The sequence below is a fragment of the Ranitomeya imitator genome, chromosome 4, assembly GCF_032444005.1.
Source record: "Ranitomeya imitator isolate aRanImi1 chromosome 4, aRanImi1.pri, whole genome shotgun sequence".
Classification (NCBI taxonomy): Eukaryota; Metazoa; Chordata; class Amphibia; order Anura; family Dendrobatidae; genus Ranitomeya; species Ranitomeya imitator.
In genome coordinates this window covers 428469240-428494262 of record NC_091285.1, presented here as the reverse complement: position 1 = coordinate 428494262, position 25023 = coordinate 428469240, and the positions used below count along the sequence as shown (strand labels likewise).

Sequence of the window (25023 nt, the reverse complement as noted above, 5' to 3'; positions counted from 1 at the left end):
TTGGTCGAGGCCACCAGGCCTCGACCAATCAGCGACGGGCACAGCATGGCGACGATGATGTCATAAAGGTTGCCTCGACCAATCAGTGACGGGCACAGTCTGCCGCGAATTCGCCTCGACCAATCAGCGACGGGCACAGTATCGATGTAGATGTCATAATGGTTGCCATGGCGACGATGATGTCATAAAGGTTGCCTCGACCAATCAGCGACGGGCACAGTCTGCTGCGAATTCTGGAATCATCATTGTCCATATACTACGGGGACATGCATATTCTAGAATACCCGATGCGTTAGAATCGGGCCACAATCTAGTATATATATAATTGCCTAAGGGTTTTTCCATCTGTCTGTCTGTTTGTCTTTCTGTCTGTCTATCTGTCCTGGAAATCCCGCGTCTCTGATTGGTCGAGGCCGCCAGGCCTCGACCAATCAGCGACGGGCACAGCATGGCGACCATGATGTCATAAAGGTTGCCTCGACCAATCAGCGACGGGCACAGTCAGCCGCGAATTCGCCTCGACCAATCAGCGACAGGCACAGTATCGACGTAGATGTCATAATGGTCGCCACGGCGACGATGATGTCATAAAGGTTGCCTCGACCAATCAGCGACGGGCACAGTCTGCCGCGAATTCGCCTCGACCAATCAGCGACGGGCACAGTATCGACGTAGATGTCATAATGGTCGCCACGGCGACGATGATGTCATAAAGGTTGCCTCGACCAATCAGCGACGGGCACAGTCTGCCGCGAATTCTGGAATCATCATTGTCCATATACTACGGGGACATGCATATTCTAGAATACCCGATGCTAGATTGTGGCCCGATTCTAACGCATCGGGTATTCTAGAATATGCATGTCCCCATAGTATATGGACAATGAATTCGCGGCAGACTGTGCCTGTCGCTGATTGGTCGAGGCAACCTTTATGACATCATCGTCGCCATGGCAACCATTATGACATCTACGTCGATACTGTGCCCGTCGCTGATTGGTCGAGGCGAATTCGCGGCAGACTGTGCCCGTCGCTGATTGGTCGAGGCAACCTTTATGACATCATCGTCGCCATGCTGTGCCCGTCGCTCGACCAATCAGAGACGCGGGATTTCCAGGACAGACAGACAGACAGACAAACAGACAGAAAAACCCTTAGACAATTATATATATAGATATATCTGTATATATCTATATAGATGAAAAAGTCTAGGCACCCTTGCGGATTTGTGTGCTCCGATAGCTAACCCCAAGGTTTCAGACCTTATGGCTTGCTCGCTATCATCGTTAGGAAAGGCCAGGTGATGCAAATTTCCCAGTCATTTTGACCAGGGGTACCCAAACTTTTACATGTCACTGTACGACATATGCTAGAATTACATATTTCCATTACTCCCTCCTGACAGCACCATGGAGGTCGTCCTTCATTGACCTATAGCGGAACAGGATCACAGAGAGGTTAAAAGGCCCCTCCCATCTCCACCCCCCAGTGTTTTTCCTGTTCCTTCAGGGGATTGCTCCAGAAGTGAAGATAGAAGATGGACGTTTTATTGGGCTCTGGGGGATAGTGCGGCTTGTCCATACCTTCCCCCTGTCATGTAGCCCGGGGCTGAAACCCTCCAGGTGGGGGTCCCTCAGCCACAGAGACCAGCGAGCGGACAAGGCTCCTGGGTAGAGCCACTTCCTCCCGCAGTGGAGGCTCTCAGCTCCGACGCCAGCTGGCAACCCACTGCTACTTCCTGAAGTCACCCGATAGAGAAGGCCGTCGCACTTCCACTGACGTCAGAGCAGGATGCCAGGGCATAAGGTCACGTGCGTTCAAAGGTAGAACGCGGAAGTGCAGAACGAGACAGGCAGCAGGCTGATTTCCTGGATCTCGTAGGGCACAGGAGAAAATCATTGGCAGCCATGCAGTATTCCTGACAGGACGCCGCTTCCCTTCATGGTGGGCTCCCCCTGTTTTTCTAGCAGGTATGGAGCCAGCACAGGTGAGTGCATGGTGGAATATGCTGTTGATGGTCTAGGCCTCTGGGCTGATGCTAGTCTCTTGCCTTTGTGCCAAAGCTGTGCCTAGAGTCTCATGTGCCAAGGTACGTTTTCACATATACACAGCTAGGCCTTGGACCTCTAGGCTATAATAAAGCCATATGTCCGGGCTACACCTCACGAATTGACTTCAGTTAGTTGCATGTCTTGTCTGAACCTTATGATTGAGCTTTAGAGTGACTTTTTGGAAGCATGTTTTCCATTTTTTGGGTCGATAAACAGGTGTTTCAATTTTCTTTGCAACTTAACTACTCCATCCATAGGAGGACACATGGTGTTAATGCAGCTCATTGTCTTAATGAAGACTGCCCTCCAGCTGCAGCTCATTAATTAGCTCCTTTGGGTGGGGTCAGTCTGACAAATGAGATTTACTATCCAGAGTGAAGATTCATCTGGAACTCTGAGAGATTGCTCTCTTGCTTGTAACTGTGGGCCTGTTTGGCACCTTCAAGCATGGCTGTAGCTCTATGCATAATATTGAGTGCCTCTGTGCATTATATTGCATCATAGTGCCTCTATGCATTATATTGAGTGCCTCTGTGCATATTTCAACATAGTGCCTCTGTGCATCATACTGTATCTTAGTGCTTCATATTGCATCATAGTGCCTCTGCATTATATTGAGTGCCTCTGTGCATCATAGTGCCTCTTTGCATCATATTGAGTGCCTCTGTGCATCATATTTCAACATAGGGCCTCTGTGCATCACATGGTATCATAGTGCCTCTGTGTATCATATTGCATCATAGTGCCTCTGTGCATCATATTGCATCAAAGTGCCTCTACGCATCATATTGAATGCCTCTGTGCATCATATTGCATCACAATGTCTCTATATATCATATTGAGTGCCTCTGTGCTTCATATTGCATCATAGTGCCTCTATGCATCATGCTGAGTGCCTCTGTGTATTATATTGCATCATAGTGCCTCTGTGCATCATATCGTATCATAGTGCTTCATATTGCATCATGGTGCCTCTGTGCATCATATTGCATCATAGTGCCTCTATGCATCATATTGCGTGCCTTTATGCATCATATGGCATCTGTTGTGAATTCTGTGGCAGAGCTCCCTCCTGTGGTCACAAGTGGTACTTCGGCTGATTCTCTCTGTGAGCTTCTGTTGGTGGAGGGAAGTGGTACTGCGGCTTCTGAGTTTCCTCCCTCAGGTGATCTGGTGAGTTCGTTAGGTGCTTCTCTACTTAACTCCACCTAATGCTTTGATCCTGGCTTCCTGTCAATGTTCCAGTGTTGGACTTGCTTTTCCCTGGATCTTTCCTGTGGCCTGCTGCTCTGCATAGCTAAGTTCTTCTTTGCTATTTGTTTGCTATTTTTTCTGTCCAGCTTGTCTAATTTGTTGCTGGAAGCTCTGGGACGCAAAGGGTGTACCTCCGTGCCCTTTGTTCGGTACGGAGGGTCTTTTTGCCCCCTTTGCGTGGTTTTCTTTAGGGTTTTTTGTAGACCGCAAAGCTACCTTTTCTATCCTCGATCTGTTAAGAAAGTCGGGCCTCACTTTGCTGAATCTATTTCATCTCTACGTTTGTCTTTTCATCTTAACTCACAGTCATTATATGTGGGGGGCTGCCTTTTCCTTTGAGGTATTTCTCTGAGGCAAGGTAGGCTTATTTTCTATCTTCAGGCTAGTTAGTTTCTCAGGCTGTGCCGAGTTGCATAGGCAGAGTTAGGCGCAATCCACGGCTGCCTCTAGTGTTGTTTGGAGAGGATTAGGGATTGCGGTCTGCAGAGTTCCCACGTCTCAGAGCTCGTTCTATGATTTTGGGTTATTGTCAGATCACTGTATGTGCTCTGACCGCTATGTCCATTGTAGTACTGAATTGCCTTTCATAACAGTACAGGAAGCCCAAAGTACTAATGATTCTCAATAGAGGGAAAAAAGAAGTTCTGAGACCATTTTTTTTTCTTTGCACTGTGTTTTGCCTTTTTTTTCCCCTAGACATTTGGGTGGTTCAGTACACAGGTGTAACGATGAACCTAATTCAGTGGATCAGGCAGAGAAAAATTTGCTGGCTCTTTGTCAGGGTCAGGATGAGATAGAGGTATATTGTCAGAAATTTAGAAAGTGGTCCGTGCTCACTCAATGGAATGAATCTGCGCTGGCAGCTATGTTCAGAAAGGGTCTCTCTGAAGCCCTTAAGGATGTCATGGTGGGATTTCCTATGCCTGCTGGTTTGGATGAGTCTATGTCTTTGGCCATTCAGATCGGTCGACGCTTGCGTGAGCGTAAATCTGTGCACCATTTGGCGGTATTACCTGAGCTTAAACCTGAGCCTATGCAGTGCAATAGGACTTTGACCAGAGTTAAACGGCAAGAACACAGACATCTGAATGGGCTGTGTTTCTACTGTGGTGATTCCACTCATGCTATCTCTGATTGTCCTAAGCGCACTAAGCGGTTCGCTAGGTCTGCCACCATTGGTACGGTACAGTCAAAATTTCTTCTGTCCGTTACCTTGATCTGCTCTTTGTCATCGTATTCTGTCATGGCATTTGTGGATTCAGGCGCTGCCCTGAATTTGATGGACTTGGAGTATGCTAAGCGTTGTGGGTTTCTCTTAGAGCCCTTGCAGTGTCCTATTCCATTGAGAGGAATTGATGCCACGCCTTTGGCCAAGAATAAGCCTCAATACTGGACCCAGCTGACCATGTGCATGGCTCCTGCACATCAGGAGGTTATTCGCTTTCTGGTGTTGCATAATCTGCATGATGTGGTCGTGTTGGGGTTGCCATGGCTACAAGCCCATAATCCAGTATTAGATTGGAAATCCATGTCGGTGTCCAGCTGGGGTTGTCAGGGGGTACATGGTGATGTTCCATTTCTGTCAATTTCGTCATCCACCCCTTCTGAGGTTCCAGAGTTCTTGTCTGATTACCGGGATGTATTTGATGAGCCCAAGTCCGATGCCCTACCTCCGCATAGGGATTGTGATTGTGCTATCAATTTGATTCCTGGTAGTAAATTCCCAAAAGGTCGACTGTTTAATTTATCCGTGCCTGAGCACGCCGCTATGCGCAGTTATGTGAAGGAATCCCTGGAGAAGGGGCATATTCGCCCGTCATCGTCACCATTAGGAGCAGGGTTCTTTTTTGTAGCCAAGAAGGATGGTTCGCTGAGACCTTGTATAGATTACCGCCTTCTAAATAAGATCACGGTTAAATTTCAGTACCCCTTGCCATTGTTATCTGATTTGTTTGCTCGGATTAAGGGGGCTAGTTGGTTCACCAAGATAGATCTTCGTGGTGCGTATAATCTGGGGAGAATCAGGCGAGGAGATGAATGGAAAACTGCATTTAATACGCCCGAGGGTCATTTTGAGTATCTAGTGATGCCATTCGGACTTGCCAATGCTCCATCAGTGTTTCAGTCCTTTATGCATGACATCTTCCGAGAGTACCTGGATAAATTCCTGATTGTGTACTTGGATGACATTTTGATCTTCTCGGATGATTGGGAGTCTCATGTGAAGCAGGTCAGAACAGTTTTTCAGGTCCTGCGTGCTAATTCTTTGTTTGTGAAGGGATCAAAGTGTCTCTTTGGTGTGCAGAAGGTTTCATTTTTGAGGTTCATCTTTTCCCCTTCTACTATCGAGATGGATCCTGTTAAGGTCCAGGCCATCCATGATTGGACTCAGCCGACATCTCTGAAAAGTCTGCAAAAGTTCCTGGGCTTTGCTAATTTTTATCGTCGCTTCATCTGCAATTTTTCTAGTATTGCCAAACCATTGACCGATTTGACCAAGAAGGGTGCTGATTTGGTCAATTGGTCTTCTGCTGCTGTGGAAGCTTTTCAAGACTTGAAGCGTCGTTTTTCTTCTGCCCCTGTGTTGTGTCAACCAGATGTTTCTCTTCCGTTCCAGGTCGAGGTTGATGCTTCTGAGATTGGAGCAGGGGCTGTTTTGTCGCAGAGAGGTTCTGATTGCTCAGTGATGAAACCATGCGCTTTTTTTTCCAGGAAGTTTTCGCCTGCTGAGCGAAATTATGATGTGGGCAACCGAGAGTTGCTGGCCATGAAGTGGGCATTCGAGGAGTGGCGTCATTGGCTTGAAGGAGCTAAGCATCGCGTGGTGGTATTGACAGATCATAAGAACTTGACTTATCTTGAGTCTGCTAAGCGGTTGAATCCTAGACAGGCTCGTTGGTCGCTGTTTTTTGCCCGTTTTGACTTTGTGATTTCGTACCTTTGGGGCTCTAAAAATGTGAAGGCGGATGCTTGTCTAGGAGTTTTGTGCCCGACTCTCCGGGTTTGTCTGAGCCGGCGGGTATCCTCAAGGAAGGAGTAATTGTGTCTGCCATCTCCCCTGATTTGCGGCGGGTGCTGCAAAAGTTTCAGGCTAATAAACCTGATCGTTGTCCAGCGGAGAGACTGTTTGTCCCTGATAGGTGGACCAATAAAGTTATCTCTGAGGTTCATTGTTCGGTGTTGGCTGGTCATCCTGGAATCTTTGGTACCAGAGAATTGGTGGCTAGATCCTTTTGGTGGCTGTCTCTGTCACGGGATGTGCGTGTTTTTGTGCAGTCCTGTGGGATTTGTGCTCGGGCTAAGCCCTGCTGTTCTCGTGCCAGTGGGTTGCTTTTGCCCTTGCCGGTCCCGAAGAGGCCTTGGACACATATCTCTATGGATTTTATTTCTGATCTTCCCGTTTCTCAAAAGATGTCAGTCATTTGGGTGGTCTGTGATCGCTTTTCTAAGATGATCCATCTGGTACCCTTGTCTAAATTGCCTTCCTCCTATGATTTGGTGCCATTGTTCTTCCAGCATGTGGTTCGTTTACATGGCATTCCAGAGAATATTGTTTCTGACAGAGGTTCCCAGTTTGTTTCAAGGTTTTGGCGAGCCTTTTGTGGTAGGATGGGCATTGACTTGTCTTTTTCCTCGGCTTTCCATCCTCAGACTAATGGCCAGACCGAACGAACCAATCAGACCTTGGAAACATATCTGAGATGCTTTGTTTCTGCCGATCAGGATGACTGTGTGTCCTTTTTGCCTTTGGCTGAGTTCGCCCTTAATAATCGGGCCTGCTCGGCTACCTTGGTTTCGCCATTTTTCTGCAATTCTGGGTTCCATCCTCGTTTCTCTTCAGGACAGGTTGAGTTTTCGGACTGTCCTGGTGTGGATTCTGTGGTGGACAGGTTGCAGCAGATTTGGACTCATGTAGTGGACAATTTGACCTTGTCCCAGGAGAAGGCTCAACGTTTCGCTAATCGCAGACGCCGTGTGGGTCCCCGACTTCGTGTTGGGGATCTGGTTTGGTTATCTTCTCGTCATATTCCTATGAAGGTTTCCTCTCCTAAGTTTAAACCTCGTTTCATTGGTCCGTATAGGATTTGTGAGGTTCTTAATCCTGTGTCTTTTCGTCTGACCCTTACAGATTCTTTTTCCATACATAACGTATTCCATAGGTCATTGTTGCGGAGATACGTGGCACCTATGGTTCCATCTGTTGATCCTCCTGCCCCGGTTTTGGTGGAGGGGGAATTGGAGTATATTGTGGAGAAGATTTTGGATTCTCGTGTTTCTAGACGGAAACTCCAGTATCTGGTTAAATGGAAGGGTTATGCTCAGGAAGATAATTCCTGGGTTTTTGCCTCTGATGTCCATGCTCCCGATCTTGTTCGTGCCTTTCATGTGGCTCATCCTGGTCGGCCTGGGGGCTCTGGTGAGGGTTCGGTGACCCCTCCTCAAGGGAGGGGTACTGTTGTGAATTCTGTGGCAGAGCTCCCTCCTGTGGTCACAAGTGGTACTTCGGCTGATTCTCTCTGTGAGCTTCTGTTGGTGGAGGGAAGTGGTACTGCGGCTTCTGAGTTTCCTCCCTCAGGTGATCTGGTGAGGTCGTTAGGTGCTTCTCTACTTAACTCCACCTAATGCTTTGATCCTGGCTTCCTGTCAATGTTCCAGTGTTGGACTTGCTTTTCCCTGGATCTTTCCTGTGGCCTGCTGCTCTGCATAGCTAAGTTCTTCTTTGCTATTTGTTTGCTATTTTTTCTGTCCAGCTTGTCTAATTTGTTGCTGGAAGCTCTGGGACGCAAAGGGTGTACCTCCATGCCGTTAGTTCGGTACGGAGGGTCTTTTTGCCCCCTTTGCATGGTTTTCTTTAGGGTTTTGTGTAGACCGCAAAGCTACCTTTTCTATCCTCGATCTGTTAAGAAAGTCGGGCCTCACTTTGCTGAATCTATTTCATCTCTACGTTTGTCTTTTCATCTTAACTCACAGTCATTATATGTGGGGGGCTGCCTTTTCCTTTGGGGTATTTCTCTGAGGCAAGGTAGGCTTATTTTCTATCTTCAGGCTAGTTAGTTTCTCAGGCTGTGCCGAGTTGCATAGGCAGAGTTAGGCGCAATCCACGGCTGCCTCTAGTGTTGTTTGGAGAGGATTAGGGATTGCGGTCTGCAGAGTTCCCACGTCTCAGAGCTCGTTCTATGATTTTGGGTTATTGTCAGATCACTGTATGTGCTCTGACCGCTATGTCCATTGTAGTACTGAATTGCCTTTCATAACAGGCATCTTAGTGTCTCTATGCATCATAGTGCATTGTATTGCATCGTATTGCATCATAGTGCTTCATGGTGCCTTTTTGCTTCATATTGCATCATTCGCAAGATGACTTCACTGCATTCAAACAGGCAACACTTGCTTTTAAATCTGCTCTACCTCACAACCCTCGTATCTTACCTATCCTACAACCCCAAACAGTTGTTCAAAACCTTTAACTCCCTCCTCTGCCCCCCACTGCCCCCTCCAACCTCCCTCATCTCTGCTGAGGACTTTGCTACACACTTTAAAAATAAGATCAACTAAACAAGGCAAGTCTTCATTGTTCAACCACCACAACACCTTTGTATACCAGACCAATGCCCAAACCCCATAACCTCCCAATCCAACTTCACTAAAGGGGGGCTTAATTGTCTCCTCTCCAAATCGCACCTCACCACCTGTGCGCTTGACCCCATCCCATCCCACCTCCTCCCCAACCTCACCACCACACTTATCCCATCCCTAACCACCTCTATCACTAACTTATGGCACCTTCCCTTCTGCTTTCAATCATGCCACAATCACGCCTATCCTTAAAAAGCCAACCCTCGATCCAACAGATATCGCCCAATATCGCTTCTCCCATTCGCTTCCAAACTCCTGGAGCAGCACGTCCACGCTGAACTTTCCTCCCACCTTTCATCTAACTTGCTCTTTGACAATCTACAATCTGGTTTCTGCCCCATCACTCAACTGAGACAGCTCTGACCAAAATCTCTAACGACCTACTTACCGCCAAAGCTAACGGACAATACTCTGTACTCTTCCTTCTAGACCTGTCCTCTGCTTTTGACACAGTTGACCACTGCCTCCTACTACAGATCCTCTCCTCCTTTGGCATCAAAGACCTCACCCTATCGTGGATCTCCTCATACCTTTCCAACCGCACATTCAGTGTCTCCCACTCCTACGCTACCTCCTCATCCCACCCTTTCTCTGTTGGAGTCCCCCAAGGCTCTGTTCTAGGACTCCTACTCTACTCAATCTATACTCTTGGCCTGGGACAACTCATAAAGTCTCATGGATTCCAGTACCACCTTTATGCTGATAACACTCAGATCTACCTTTCCGGCAAAGACGTCACCTCCCTGCTGTCCAGAATCCCCGAGTGTCTATCAGCTATATCCTCCTTCTTCTCCTCTCGCTTCCTCAAACTCAATGTGGACAAATCTGAACTCATCATCTTTCCTCCTTCTCATAGATCTTCCTTACCTGACCTATCTATCGCAATTAACAACGTCACGCTTTCCTCCTTACCAGAAGTCCGCTACCTCAGAGTAAACCTTGACTCTGTCTTGTCCTTCAAACCGCACATCCAAGCTCTTTCCGCCTCCTGACGCCTCCAGCTCAAAAATATCTCCAGAATCCGTCCTTTCCTCAACCGTCATTCTACTAAAATTCTTGTGTATGCCCTCATCATCTCCCGCCTTGATTACTGCAACATCCCTTTCTGTGGCCTCCCTACTAACACCCTTGCACCTCTCCAGTCCATCCTTAACTCTGCTGCCCGACTAATTCATCTCTCTCCCCCCTCTGCAAATCTCTTCACTGGCTCCCATTCCCTCAGCGTATCCAGTTCAAATTACTAATACTGACTTACAAAGCCATCCATAACTTGTCTCCTACATATATCTCTGAACTAATCTCCCGATATCTTCCCTCACGTAATCTCCGGTCCTCCCAAGACATCCTTCTTTCCTCCACACTTATTCGCTCCTCACCCAACCGCCTCCAAGACTTCTCCTGAATATCCCCCATCCTCTGGAATTCTTTGCCCCAATACGTCTGACTATCAACCACATTCGGATCCTTCAGACAAAACCTGAAACCCACCTCTTTAGGAAAGCATACAGCCTGCACTGACCCTGCTGCCTCCTCGTCACTACCGAAGCTACCGCCTCATCAACACCTGAGCTCCTGCAACCCTCAACCTATTGTCTCCATCCCCACCATCCTGTAGAATGTAAGCCTGCAAGGGCAGGGCCCTCGCCCCTCTGTAGCAGTCTGTAATTGTTAGTTTTCTTACTGTAAGTGATATCTGTACTTTGTATGTAACCCCTTCTCTTGTACAGCACCATGGAATCAATGGTGTTATATAAATAATAATAATAATAATAATGGTGCTTCATGGTGCCTCTATGCGTCATGTTGCATCATGTGGCTTCATAGTGCCTCTATGCATTGTGTTGCATCATGTTGCTTTGTATTGTATCATGTGACATCATGGTGCTTCATGTTGCATCATGGTGCTTCATGTTGCATCATAGTGCTTCATGTTGCATCGGATTGCATCATGGTGCTTCATATTGCTTCATGGTTTTTGGTGTTGCATCATGGTGCTTCTTATTGCATCATGGTGCTTCATATTGCATTGTGGCGCTTCATATTGCATCATGGTGCTTCATATTGCATCATGGTGCTTCATATTGCATCATAAGTGCTTCATATTGCATCATAAGTGCTTCATAGTGCTTCATATTGCATCATAAGTGCTTCATGGTGCCTCTATGCATCATATTGCATCATAGTGCTTTTTTTGCTTCATATTGCATCATAGGGCTTCATAGCGCCTCTATGCATCAAAATGTGCCCCTGTGCCCCATGGGGTATCATTAGTGTGTCATAGTGCCTCTGTGCTTCATAGTACCTCGGGCCTTGTACCTTTTTTGCCTCTAGCTGTGGGCCTCTGGGTTAGACCTTCTGACTTTGTGCCTTGTTGCGTGGCCACACATTGTATCGTCGGCCTACCACTTCACATTTTGTCTTGGGCCCCAACTCTGGTTATAAAGTCCATAAAGTTTTGGACCCAGATTCAGATTATGTTGCTTCATTCTTTACAATAGGGCTTAGCCAAACAAACAGCTATGCTTGAATTGGCTTAGTAAATTAGCATTTCTTCCCTTTGGAACAGATCTCTCAAGTGAGCTACTACCTTGAGTGCTAAAGGCAGGCTCTTTCATAATTAGCTTTAAAAGGTGACATACTTCTTTTTTGGTTCATCCTATAAAAGGACACACTACTGTCCTGGGAGCAGAAAATCCCACGAGGTGGAAAGAAGGAATCCTTCCCAACTCCACATACGGCAATCAGACTACTTGCCTAGTTCAACATCCAATAGACAGATTCTTGTCCCATAAGTCTGTTGTGTTATGTTTACCAGGGATGGTATCATTACCTTTGGTACCTTGTGGCGAATCAGCAGCACTGTGTCAGGTGGCAGAGGTTCACATACTCGCTGCTCTTAGGGCTCCTAAGATAAATGAAACTGTATCCAGGACTCTTACAGTTGAGAACCCATAGTCCCACTGCCTCACAGTAGATAATCTCCCTCTGTGGTTGGAAGAAACCTACTTTTCTCTAGCCATAGAGTATGGTTACTCCCTCTATGGCTGTCTGGGTATATAAATATCACTGACAAGATTGCCTTTTAGGATATGTACTGAATATGTGTGTAATATCAGTAAAACAGGATTGATGATCCACGTTTCCCTTTCAACGCTTCTAATGAGAAGCCCGATGTTGGTAATGGCAGGAGATATTATCTGCCAGGTGGCATATTCCTTAGTTTCAATAATATCCAACCTTTACTAGGGGTTTAGACATCTAAGGATTCGGAATAATCTTGATGTCCTGGATAAGTAATACATCCCAATGCTTTGTCATTATCTATGTACTAACTGTTATTGGTTTGATTTTCCAGCAGTCCAGGGTCTCTGTCCTGTAGGTCTCCTTGTAGTATGGTAAGCTGGTCTGCACCAAGGTTTAACCTGTGCACAGGAGGACCGATGAAGGAACCGTCCTGTGTTGCTATAAGCACATGCAGCCGATTACTGGTCTGTACAGTCCTCATTGTGCGGTGTCTATGACAATCACCATATTTTGCTGGGAAATAAGGTTTTTTAAACCTATTTAGGGCTGCAGTGTTTATAAGTATCTATCACAATAACTGTAATAACTCACTGCGGTTCATTATTGGTATTGGGGTACAATGGGTGTATTTCACTCTCTGTTTCTTCTCCATACCTTGTTTATCACATTCATACTGGAAATGGCCATTATAGATACAGTTAGGTCCATATATATTTGGACAGAGACAACATTTTTCTAATTTTGGTTATAGACATTACCACAATGAATTTTAAACAAAACAATTCAGATGCAGTTGAAGTTCAGACTTTCAGCTTTCATTTGAGTGTATCCACATTAAAATTGGATGAAGGGTTTAGGAGTTTCAGCTCCTTAACATGTGCCACCCTGTTTTTAAAGGGACCAAAAGTAATTGGACAATTGACTCCAAAGCTATTTCATGGACAGGTGTTGGCAATCCCTTTGTTATGTCATGCTCAATTAAGCAGATAAAAGGCCTGGAGTTGATTTGAGGTGTGGTGCTTGCATTTGGAAGGTTTTGCTGTGAAGTAAACATGCGGTCAAAGGAGTTCTTAATGCAGGTGAAACAAGCTATCCTTAAGCTGCGAAAACAGAAAAAACCCATCCGAGAAATTGCTACAGTATTAGGAGTGGCAAAATCTACAGTTTGGTACATCCTTAGAAAGAAAGAAAGCACTGGTGAACTCATCAATGCAAAAAGACCTGGGCGCCCACGGAAGACAACAGTGGTGGATGATCGCAGAATTATCTCCATGGTGAAGAGAAACCCCTTCACAACAGCCAACCAAGTGAACAACACTCTCCAGGAGGTCGGCGTATCAATATCCAAATCTACTATAAAGAGAAGACTGCATGAAAGTAAATACAGAGGGTTCACTGCACGGTGCAAGCCACTCATAAGCATCAAGAATAAAAAGACGAGACTGGACTTTGCTAAAAAACATCTAACAAAGCCAGCACAGTTCTGGAAGAACATTCTTTGGACAGATGAAACCAAGATCAACCTCTACCAGAATGATGGAAAGAGAAAAGTATGGTGAAGGCTTTGTACAGCTCATGATCCAAAGCATACCACATCATCTGTAAAACACGGCAAAGGCAGTGTGATGGCTTGGGCATGCATGGCTGCCAGTGGCACTGGGTCACTAGTGTTTATTGATGACGTGACACAGGACAGATGCAGCCGAATGAATTCTGAGGTATTCAGAGACATACTGCGTGCTCAGATCCAGCCGAATGCAGCCAAACTGATTGGTCGTCGTTTCATACTACAGATGGACAATGACCCAAAACAAAGCCAAAGCAACCCAGGAGTTTATTAAAGCAAAGAAGTGGAATATTCTTGAATGGCCAAGTCAGTCACCTGATCTCAACCCAATTGAGCATGCATTTCACTTGTTAAAGACTAAACTTCAGACAGAAAGGCCCACAAACAAACAGCAACTGAAAAGCACCACAGTGAACAGAGCATCAAAAAGGAGGAAGCACAGCATCTGGTGATGTCCATGAGTTCAAGCTTTCAGGCAGTCATTGCCAACAAAGGGTTTTCTACCAAGTACTAAAAATGAACATTTTATTTAAAATTATTGAATCTGCCCAATTACTTTTGGTCCCTTTAAAAACAGCGTGGCACATGTTAAGGTGCTGAAACTGCTAAACCCTTCATCCAATTTTAATGTGGATACCCTCTAATGAAAGCTGAAAGTCTGAACTTCAACTGCATCTGAATTGTTTTGTTTAAAATTCATTGTGGTAATGTCTATAACCAAAATTAGAAAAATGTTGTCTCTGTCCAAATGGATCTAACTGTATATATTAGACACTCACTACAGTGATTATCTTTGCGGAATTCTTTAGATAGCTATATTTCTTCTGATCATTCGGATCATTTCTATATCTAGCCTGGTTTTTGCCTGGGACTTTGGTCCTTGTACTTGTGTACCCACCCTGGGACCTTTACTTTGGTATTCTCCATGGTGCTGTCCACAGGGATGTAATGGAAAAAGTGAATTAGACCTACCGTAAATTCTGTTTCCAGGTTGTCCCTCAGGACAGTACTCTTATTTCCCTCCCTTATGTTTGTCTTTAGGCTCAATCTTCCAGCAGATCGTTCATCCGTTGGGTCACCATGGCTCGAGATTAAGATGAAGCCATTAAATGGTTTATTACATACACGTTTGTAAGGGCGTGTTTAGACCATTTCCTTCCATCCTTCTGTGGTAGTTTGAAAAAGAACTGGAGGGTGGAGGTGGGAGATGCCTTTTAACCTCTCTGTGATCCTGTCCCGCTATAGGTCAAGGAAGGACGACCTCCATGGTGCTGTCCTGAGGGACTACCTGGAAACAGAATTACCGGTAGGTCTAATTCCCTTTTTTAGATATTTACCTAATATATAATTACAATTCTGTAGAGGTCTCTGAGATTACTAATCTATTTGATAATAAACGGGTTGTCAGGATAATGAAAACTAGGCTGTTTTATTCTCAAAACAGTGCTACACCTGTCCACAGATTGTTTCTGGTATCACATACATCTATATCTCATTCTAAAGAACCTCTTTAAAAAAAAATTTTACTCAAAAAACCCACATCAAGGAAATCTTGGGATACGGAATGAAATCAGATGTTGTTATTATTATTGATCATACTGTGGCAAAAAGACGACTGGTAGAAGTTATTTGGAGAGATAATTCTTATTTTGAGTAAATATGGCAAAATTTGCAACCTGATAATGTGTGACTCTGGTTTATTTTAACATTTCACACTCCTAGACATTTAGAAAGATGAGATATGGGAGATGTTTGTTGTGGTTTCAATATACAGTGAAATAAATAAGTATTTGATCCCTTGCTGATTTTGTAAGTTTGCCCACTGACAAAGACATGAACAGTCTATAATGTTAAGGGTAGGTTAATTTTAACATTGAGAGATGCAATATCAAAAACAAAATCCAGAAAATCACATTGTATAAATTATATAAATGTATTTGCATTTTGCAGTGAGAAATAAGTATTTGATCCCCTACCAACCATTAAGAGTTCTAGCTCCTATAGACCAGTTAGACGCTCCTAATCAACTCGTTACTTGCATTAAAGACAGCTGTCTTACATAGTCACTCCTATCCACAAACTCCTGCAGCCCTCCTATACACAGTATCATACTCCATAAACCCCTATACACATTATGATGCAACCCATAGTCCCCCATACATGTTATGATATCCTCCACAGTCTCTATATAACCAGTATGATGGCCAATGTCCTCCCTATACATTGTATGTTGCCTCATTTACATAGTACTGGACCAATCAGACATGAATTTCGTGTAGAGGTAAATTAAGCACTTTGGAAGGTTTTATACCCCGGGTTTCAGTTCTCTACTGTTCAGTTTCCTATTGTTCTCTAAACATTTGCAACAGAAATGAAACACAAGTGTAAATATTAATTTACAGCCAAACAATGAGACCAATATGCCCCAAATTTCCACATAGATAAAGCAGGCATTTACAGTCATGATAAAAAGTTTACATACATTCGAATATGAATGCTAACACCAAAACCTTTTCTCTACTCATGGTTAGCAGTTAGGTGAAGCCATTTACTGTCAAACTACTATGTTTTCTCTTTCTAAATCTTAATGACAACTCAAAACATCCAAATGACCAAGATCAAAAGTTCACATACCCTGGTGATTTTGGACTGATAACATGCACAGAAGTTGACACAGATTGGTTTGAATGGCTACTAAAGGTAACATCCTCACCTGTGACCTATTAGCTTTTATGCACACACACTGTTTACAAGCAGAGTGAGTTTCTGGTATCCAGACAGACTCTTGCATCTCTCATCCAGCCACTGATGTTTCTGGATTGTGAGTCATGGGGAAAGGAAAAGAATTGTCAACGGATCTACGGGAAGAGGTAGTTGAATTGTATAAAACAGGAAAAGGATACGAAAAGATATCCAAGGAATCGATAATGCCAGTCGGCAGCGTTCAAACTGTCAATAACAAATGGAAAAGCAGGGGCTCTGTAAAAACAAGACCACGGTCAGGTAGACCAACAAAAATTTTGTCCACAACTGCCAGGAAAATTGTTTGGGATGCAAAGAAAAACCCACAAATAGCATCAGCTGAAATACTGGACTCTCTAAAAACTAGCGGTGTGGCTGTTTCAAGATGCACAATAAGGAGGCACTTGAAGAAAAATGGGCTGCATGGTCGAGTCGCCAGTAGAAAGCCATTACTGCGCAAATGGCACAAAGTATCTCGCCTACAATACACAAAACAGCACAGAGACAAGCCTCAAAACATCTGGAACAAGGTAATTTGGAGTGAAAAGACCAAAATTGAACTTTTTAGCCACAAACAAAAACATTACATTTGGAGAGAGGTCAACAAGGCCTATGATGAAAGGAACACTATTTCTACTGTAAAGCACTGAGGTGGATCGCTGATGTTTTGGGGATATGTGAGCTAGAAAGGTACAGGAAACTTTGTCAAAGTTGAAGGAAAGATGAATGCAGCTCATTATCTGCAAATACTGGAGACAAATTTGCAATCATCAGCCTGAAACCTGCGCACGAGACGTACTTAGACATTCCAATATGACAACGATCCAAATCACAAGGCCAAGTTGACCTTTCATTGGTTACAGCAGAGCAAAGTGAAGAATCTGGAGTGGCCATCTCAGTCTCCTGACCTCAATATCATTGAGCCACTCTGGGGAGATCTCAAGCGTGCAGCTCATGCTAGACAGCCCAGAAATTTACAGGAACTGGAGGCTTTTTGCCAAGAAGAGTGGGCAGCTGAGAAAATAAAGAACCTCCTCCACCTCTAACTTAAAAGACTTTAAGCTGTCATTGATGCTAGAGGGGGCTATACACGGTACTAAGAAATGGTGTATGTGAACTTTTAATCAGGGTCATTTGGATGTTTTGGGTTTTAATTATGATTTAAAAAGAGAAAACACAGTAGTTTGATAATAAATGGCTTCACCCAACCACTAACCATAAGTGGACAAATGGTTTTAGTGTTATCATTCATATACTCTGAAAAAAGGCCAAGAAATTAAAAATTCTGCTGGGGTATGTAAACTTCTGAGCACAACTGTATGAAAATTTTCCATCAGATTTCAGCCTATCAAGATATTCGTCCCCCAAAAATGGAACACAGACGCAAATATTAATTTATAGCCAAACAATGGCACCAATCTGATCCAGAATTGCCACATAGGTGAATTGGAAACTTAGGAAGGTTTTACACCAGGTTTCAACTATCAAAGACGTACTTATTAAAAATTGTAAAAAAAAAACGCTTTTGAGATATTCCCCAAAAAAACAGAACACGAAAGCAAATATTAACATATGCCTAAGCAACTGGACCAACCTGCTCTATATTTGGCATCTCTCTAGAATCTGCCATTCTCAAAATATTCGCAAAAAAATAAAAATGGAACACCATATACAAACAAGAAATAGTGAAATCAAATAGACCCATGTGAAGCTGGATAATTCTAGTAGTACAGTATGTATTGTATGGCAAGCTCAAAAAATATTCCAGCTTTGGTTAAAACTATTATTGGGAACCTTTTCTTGTTACCAAAGATGGATTGTCATTACATACTGTAAATAATAAGCTAATCATTGTCATGTTTATAGCCAATTGAAAAGATAGAAAAAAACTGTAGTCCTATGATTATTTTCTTGCTGCTACCACAAATGGCAGCTTAATATCTAATTTTCACTGTTATTAGTGATGGTAAAGCTGAGGTTATCTAGAAATGTATTACATTTGTGCTATAATAGCATCAAGAGACCAGAACATGGAAGAGATTATTGTGTTAGCTCAGTAATATATGTTGACATTCACTTATGTTATATACAGCAGTAAATCAGGAATTGTCACCAAATCAAATTGCCCTCTGGATTTTCACCATTAGTTATAGTTTCCTTCTAATAGCAACCTAATCTTCCTTGGCAATGTCTCTTACTTTTTAAGACCAGGCAAGCATTTTAAAATTTAATTAATTGTCATTAGACTGCCTTTAATTTTTGGGATGTTAAAATTATATGTTTAAAGGAAGCCCGAAAGCACCTTTGTTAAGTTGAATAAATGCCACATTTTTTTTACAATGTAGATATTACAGTAGGGCAAGCAGAATAGAACAATTTAAACACGATTCATGAACTGTATTAATGTTCACTTTCATTTTAATATGATCATATATAATCAGTACTGTGCAAAAGGTAAGAATTATTTCTAAAATGTAATTGTTAATAGTTTACGTTTATCAATGAAATCATTGTGGTAGATCGGCTCACTTGGCTGCATGTAGAGGTAGATACAGGAACACTATCTCCTTAAATCTTCCACTGGTTTATTAAAAGTACAGCATAAACCAGTGCAATGGTAGCAAAAACAAACCCGGCCTTCCTGGTCTAACAGGGAAAAAAAACATAGCGTATGGTACAGTGCTTGTTGCTACGGGAATCTGTCCGCTTTAGGGACAAACAACAAAAAAGTTCAACCTTCCATAACATGTAAACACAGCTCCAGAGCTTGCACCTCCAGGCCCACCTCACACTTAATGCTCTAGAAGGCTGGGTGTTTATCCTGTGGACTCTACAGCTGTTCAGTCAACCTAGCACTAAACATGGCTGATTAACCCCTTTCAGCACTTAGTGTGCTGGAGCTTTTTCCTAGGCTGATATCACTGAAGCTAACACCTTCATTGAAACATGCCTACCCTCCAGTATTTTGCAAGTGACTTTGTCACAACATGCTAAATGAATAAACAAAGGAGAATTTTATATCAAATCAATATTAGTTGTGACAGCCCCTTCATTTCAAAACAGGATCAAAGCATCAATTCCGCTGCATGCCGTTGCACATTTTTTGATGAAGCTCGTCAGGGAGGTTGTTCTGAACATCTCGGAGAACTAACCACAGATCTTCTGTGGATTTAGGCTTGTGTAAATCCTTTCGTCTCTTCATTTAATCCTAGACTGATTCAAGTGTAACTAGTGGGATTGATGCTTTGATGCTGTTTTAAAAGCAAAAAATGGTCACACCAAATATTGACTTGACTTAGATTTCTTTTTAGTGTATTTACTTTTCATTTTGTTAACTATTAGCACTTCTAGTTTAGAAATCATTCTTACTTTGCAGCATTTTTTTGCTCCTGCCTAAAGCTTTTGCACAGTTTTGTGTGTGTATGTGTAATGTATACTGTATGTACCGGTATATATATATTACAGTAAGTGGTTTTCTTTGCACATAATTATAGGATGAAGTTAATCAGATTATGGAAACCAACTTATGGCTGAAGCATGTAAGTATAACAAAGAGTACTGAATAATTAAGAATTACATAAGTAAGATTTAATTACATTAATGCTGAGTTACAAAATATTATTTGTCTTCAATCATTGGTAGCTGCAGGTGGCTCAAAGTCTGAAAGATAAGACCCCATCCAATTTAAAGGGGTTGTTCTCTTTCAGTCTTCCAGACGGTGTTCTGGATTTGTTAAATAATAACTAAGAGAGTTGTGCTCACCTTCCTCAGGTCCATCAGCTGCTCTTGGTGTCTGGCATTGGCTGTGGTGCGGACATTACGATGACACAGCTGCAGCCAATCAGTGTGGTCAATAGCTCTGGCTCTTAACAGAACGCCCCTTCAGAACCAATGAATGCACTGATTGGCTGCCATGCTGTCGATGTGACGCCTGTGGGGCAGTCAGTGCCGGATACTGGAAGCATTGTCATAGACTCTCCATTGAACTAGGGGAAAGTGAGTATAGTATGTTATGTTACATTTTAGCAAATTGCAGCCAGGCAGAACATTGTCTGGAAGGGAACAACCCCTTTATGTCACATTTACTAAGCAAAATGTGCCAGAATTCTGGATAAAAATATAACAAATATATAGAACACATCGAAAAATCTCTTATGGGTTCTTTAACCTTTTAAAAGTGTCTAGGAAAAGGGGCCTGACAAAGTAGCGTTATAAAAGTACCACATTTATTCAGCTTGGGCTCCAGGGCTTTCCTTGGTACAAACTATTATTGTAAAGTAAAGCAGGCATGACTTGGGAAAAGGAAGAGAAAACTGTCCAAAATCTCTACTGGATTGGGATCAATGTACAAACAATACAACAAACAATAATATTTGTAAAGCGCTGTGGAATTAATGGCGCTATGTAAGTGAGTAAAATAAATAAAAAATAAATAAAATGTAGCATTTTGCACGTGCCTTTCTTTCATAAATTTGGCACTACTTGCACCATTTCACCTTTCTCACAACACAATACATTTTATAGGAATATTGATAAATGTCCTACTATGTATTAAGACTAGTGTTGAGCATTCCGATACTGCAAGTATCGGAATTCCGATACCAAGTTCCGATATTTTTGTGAGATCGGAAATCGGAATCGGAAGTTCCCAGTCATCTTCGGCGTGTGCGGTGCTTATGGTTCCCAGGGTCTGGAGGAGAGGAAACTCTCCTTCAGGCCCTGGGATCCATATTCATGTAAAAAATAAAGAATAAAAATAAAAAACATGGATATACTCACCCCTCCGGCGAACCCTGGATGTCACCGCTGCAAGCGTCTGCCTCCGTTCCTAAGAATGCAGAGAGTGAAGGACCTTCGATGACGTCGCGGTCACGTGAGCGGTCATGTTACCGGTCACCTGATCGCGACATCATCGAAGGTCCTTCACTCACAGTATTCTTAAGGACGGAGGCAGACGCTCGCAGCGGTGACAGCCAGGGTCCTTCAGAGGGGTGAGTATATCCATATTTTTTATTTTTATTCTTTATTTTTTACATGAATATGGATCCCAGGGCCTGAAGGAGAGTTTCCTCTCCTTCAGACCCTGGGAACCATCCAGGATACCTTCCGATATTTGTGTCCCATTGACTTGCATCGGTATCGGGTATCGGTATCGGCGAAATCTGATATTTTCCCGGTATCGGCCGATACCATCCGATACTGATACTTTCAAATATCGGAAGATATCGCTCAACACTAAGTAAGACTAATAAAATATAAAAAGAATTATCCATTAGTTTAGCATGTAAGAAACAATGTACCGTATGTCACAAGTCCAAATGTATGAATATCGTTATTGACTGATGTCGAGACGTAGGCAGCATATTTCTACAGTTGCGCGGAAAGAGGCTGATACACTTTGGAACACCATTATATTTCAGAATATTACTTGTCTTATAATAACATTGGGAGCACATATCAGACATATTTCTACTACTGAATAACGTCAAGTGCAATTTGAAATCTGTGTATCAGAAAGTTTATATTTAATGAAAGCAAATGATCTTTCAGCATCTTCTATTTCTGGGATGTCAAGTCTATTTAAGATAAATCAGAAAGACTGAAACGAGTGATCCTATGCAGAGCTAGGGCTCCATCTCCAGGAGAAAGTAGTGAACACAAAACCCTTTTTATACTCCACAAGCCTAAGGCTTCACACACATTGCAATATTGTACAGCAGTTCAGCTTGGGAGGATTCTACAAGTGTGAAATTTCAAATATGTGAATGATTCTATGACACAGATTTCAAGTATGTGAATGATTCTATGACACAGATTATTATTATGTGAATGATTCCATGACACAGAGCACAGTCTGATATTGAGGTGCCATACACTCTCATGCTTATCCATTATATATATATATATATATATATATATATATATATATATATATACACGCAAATATCAAAATTTTAAATCTCTGGGGGAAAAATAGGTGCTATTTAACAAAATGCTCCATGTTAATTACTATTATTACTAATTAAAAATTATTATTATTATTGTAAGTCGTACAAAAAATACAAGAAACAAAATGAGCAAAAACCTTGCTGTAGCTAAATAAGTAAAAATAAGTAAAAAAAAAAGCAAAAGTGCATTTAAATAACACAGAGTTCTTAATAATACTGTTTTTGATCAAAAATAGCATAAAAGACATCCCACCACAACAAGGTAACTCTGTTCAGGACAGTCCTACACTGTCTAATATTAAAAACTTCCAATCAGTGGCCAGATGTGATTGCTGGGTGGTACAAATGCTATGAGGATCTCCTGTTGTTTGCATTGTACTGTTTGTATAATTTTATTCTTAATTATTGATTCCGTTGCTAATTTATATCCCACGTTTAAAGGGGTTCTCTAGGAGATAATGACGACCAATTCTTAGGAAAGAATCCCCCCCTAATCAGATGTAGCTTGTTTTCTCAGCCACCAGTGTAGGGAGCCAGAACACCAATGCTTCCTATACTCCTGTATACTTCCTATACTGCTGCTCATCCCCACTCAATTCAATTGATTTCACTCATTCACTTCAATGGGAACTTTATTGCAGCCCTTGAGAATGGACACTACACAGTGTATGGAGCTATGTACTTCTGGTGGCTGTGGAAGCTGGCAACAGCCAATTGGGGTCCAATGCCCACTAATCTGATATAGATGACCTATTATGAGAGTAGACAATCAATCATTTAGTTTGGATCAACTCCTTTTAGATTTTAAACCCCTGGCAGAAATGGACCTACATGTATGCCATATGTGAAGAGTAATACTTTCTTCCAATTATGTACATCAGGTTGCTCACAAATAATCATAAGGTCACTGGCTTTTTTAAAAGGATTTTCTACTTTTACATCACAGGATCTAGTCCAATTTTTAGCACTACAGAAGTGTATTATGGAGTTCTAAATTAATCCTTAAAGGGAACTGATCAGAAACTTTTAGAACCCCTTCGTTCTTTCCCCAAATCATTCATTTGATTCTGTAGCTCTTTAAAAGATAAGCCAGCCGATCCTGATATAAATGATGCTCCAGTAGTGAGCAATCAGATTTTGAAGTTGTATCTCGAAGTGCATTGAGGTGTGATGATGCACTTCTAGCTTCTCATCCTCTTTCTGCATTTCCTACCTTGCAGCACGCTTTCCTGGTTGATTGACAGGTCATTTACTTTGGTACATGGCCACTGACTTGTCATTCAGCCAGGGGAGGGTGCTGCTAGGTAGGAAATAAAGTGAGGTTGAGAAGCTAGAAGTGCATCATTATGGATCGCCCCCAAGGGCTAGGGGTACTCGGTACCGGGTCCTACGGTTCTCAAAGGGGATGTCACGGTGGCTGACCCGGTCCGTGGCCCTGGGATGTCCGTGTAAAAGTGGAAAGGTCTTTAAAGGGGAAATGTTCGTGACGCCACCTGTGGTATTCGGTCAGGGTGACAGACGCTGCTTAGGGGTCCGCTGGGGTGATGTTATGGCAGCTAGATGGTATACCTTCCCACAGGTGAAGTGTGTCTCCAGGGCTTCCCAGAGTGTGGATAGTGAATGGTGTGAGGCGCAGTGAAGAACGAGGACCCAAGGTTGCAGTCTCTTTACCTTTTACTGAAGGCTTCAGCGTCCACAGTCCAGAGCACCAGATCACAGGGCAGGCAGAGTCCGGCTGGTTTGGAGGCAAATCCAGAGTCCCCTTATCCAGGTGGAAATCAGTAGCCTTCCTCTAGCACCTGGGTGTTGTAGTACCTTATTGCTGAGCCTCTGATAAGGTCCTCACAACTATTGTAAATGTTCTAGATGTTGTGTCTCTCTCTGTCCCCCAGATGGATAGGACAAACCCGTATGACCGGTGGCGTGAGGCTTTTTACAGGGACTCTATCATGCCCCAACCTCTCGTGGGTGCCACCTTGCCTCCTTTGTATAGGACGGCAGGTAACGTGGAATTAGCTGTCCTGCCCGTCTCTGGAGCAATTATAATAGATGAAATGTGGATTACATCCGCGCTGCTGCGACAAATAATAGATCCAGATATACTTGTAAGATGTTCGGGTGGTTTATTCAACGCGTTTCGAAGCTCATGGCTTCTTCTTGAGGAAGTTTCCACACAAAGGTTATCTATTGTTGGTTGTCTATTATAACGGTTCTGAGAGGTCGCAGCGCCGAACTGTGGATCTGCAGCAGCTGACAAACTACACGCCTGTACTGTGTACCACCAGGTGAGCAGTTCTCTCACTATTTATTAGAAGCAATCCTGGGGATAAGACCCTATTTGCGCTTTTTTTGTCTCCTATTTTTCTATACCGGTCTCTGGAGCAAGGCATAAAGAGCTGTTGCTCCCTCGGTGTTCCGGCTACCGGGATCCTGCGCCTCAGAAGGAGGCAGCCTGTGTAGGGCAGAACTCCTTCTGGTTTCCTCTCCTTTTCTATGACTCACTCTCTACAATACAGTTCTCTGTTCATGTCTCTTTCTGGAGGCTGCCACACGTGGGGCAGGCGCAGCTCCTTGTCTCTCTGTCTAGGCCTCTGACAGGACCAACTACCTGAGCGGAGCTCAGATAGCAACTGCCTGAGTGGAGCTCAGCCAGCTTCTGTCCCTCACTTCCTATCCAGACCACCAGTTTTACCTAATTGTGAAGAGTGCCCTAATAAATAGGAGCATAGCTCCCCCTGGTGGACTGGAGTGTGAAATGTGTTGTGTGTTGGTGTTACCTAGTAAAGAGATCTCCTTTATT

The 25023-nt window shown here is 43.2% G+C and overlaps 1 protein-coding gene across 2 annotated transcripts in view; it reads left to right on the top strand.

Moving 5' to 3' along the window:
- The window catches only part of LOC138676332 (neuronal acetylcholine receptor subunit alpha-3-like), a 108527-nt gene that overhangs the window by 40327 nt on the left and 43177 nt on the right, over nt 1–25023 (top strand). For both annotated transcript variants that reach the window (XM_069765520.1, XM_069765521.1), the window contains one exon: nt 19770–19814. In XM_069765520.1, coding sequence (XP_069621621.1) covers nt 19770–19814 — 45 coding nt within the window. The remainder of the gene's footprint in view (nt 1–19769; nt 19815–25023) is intronic.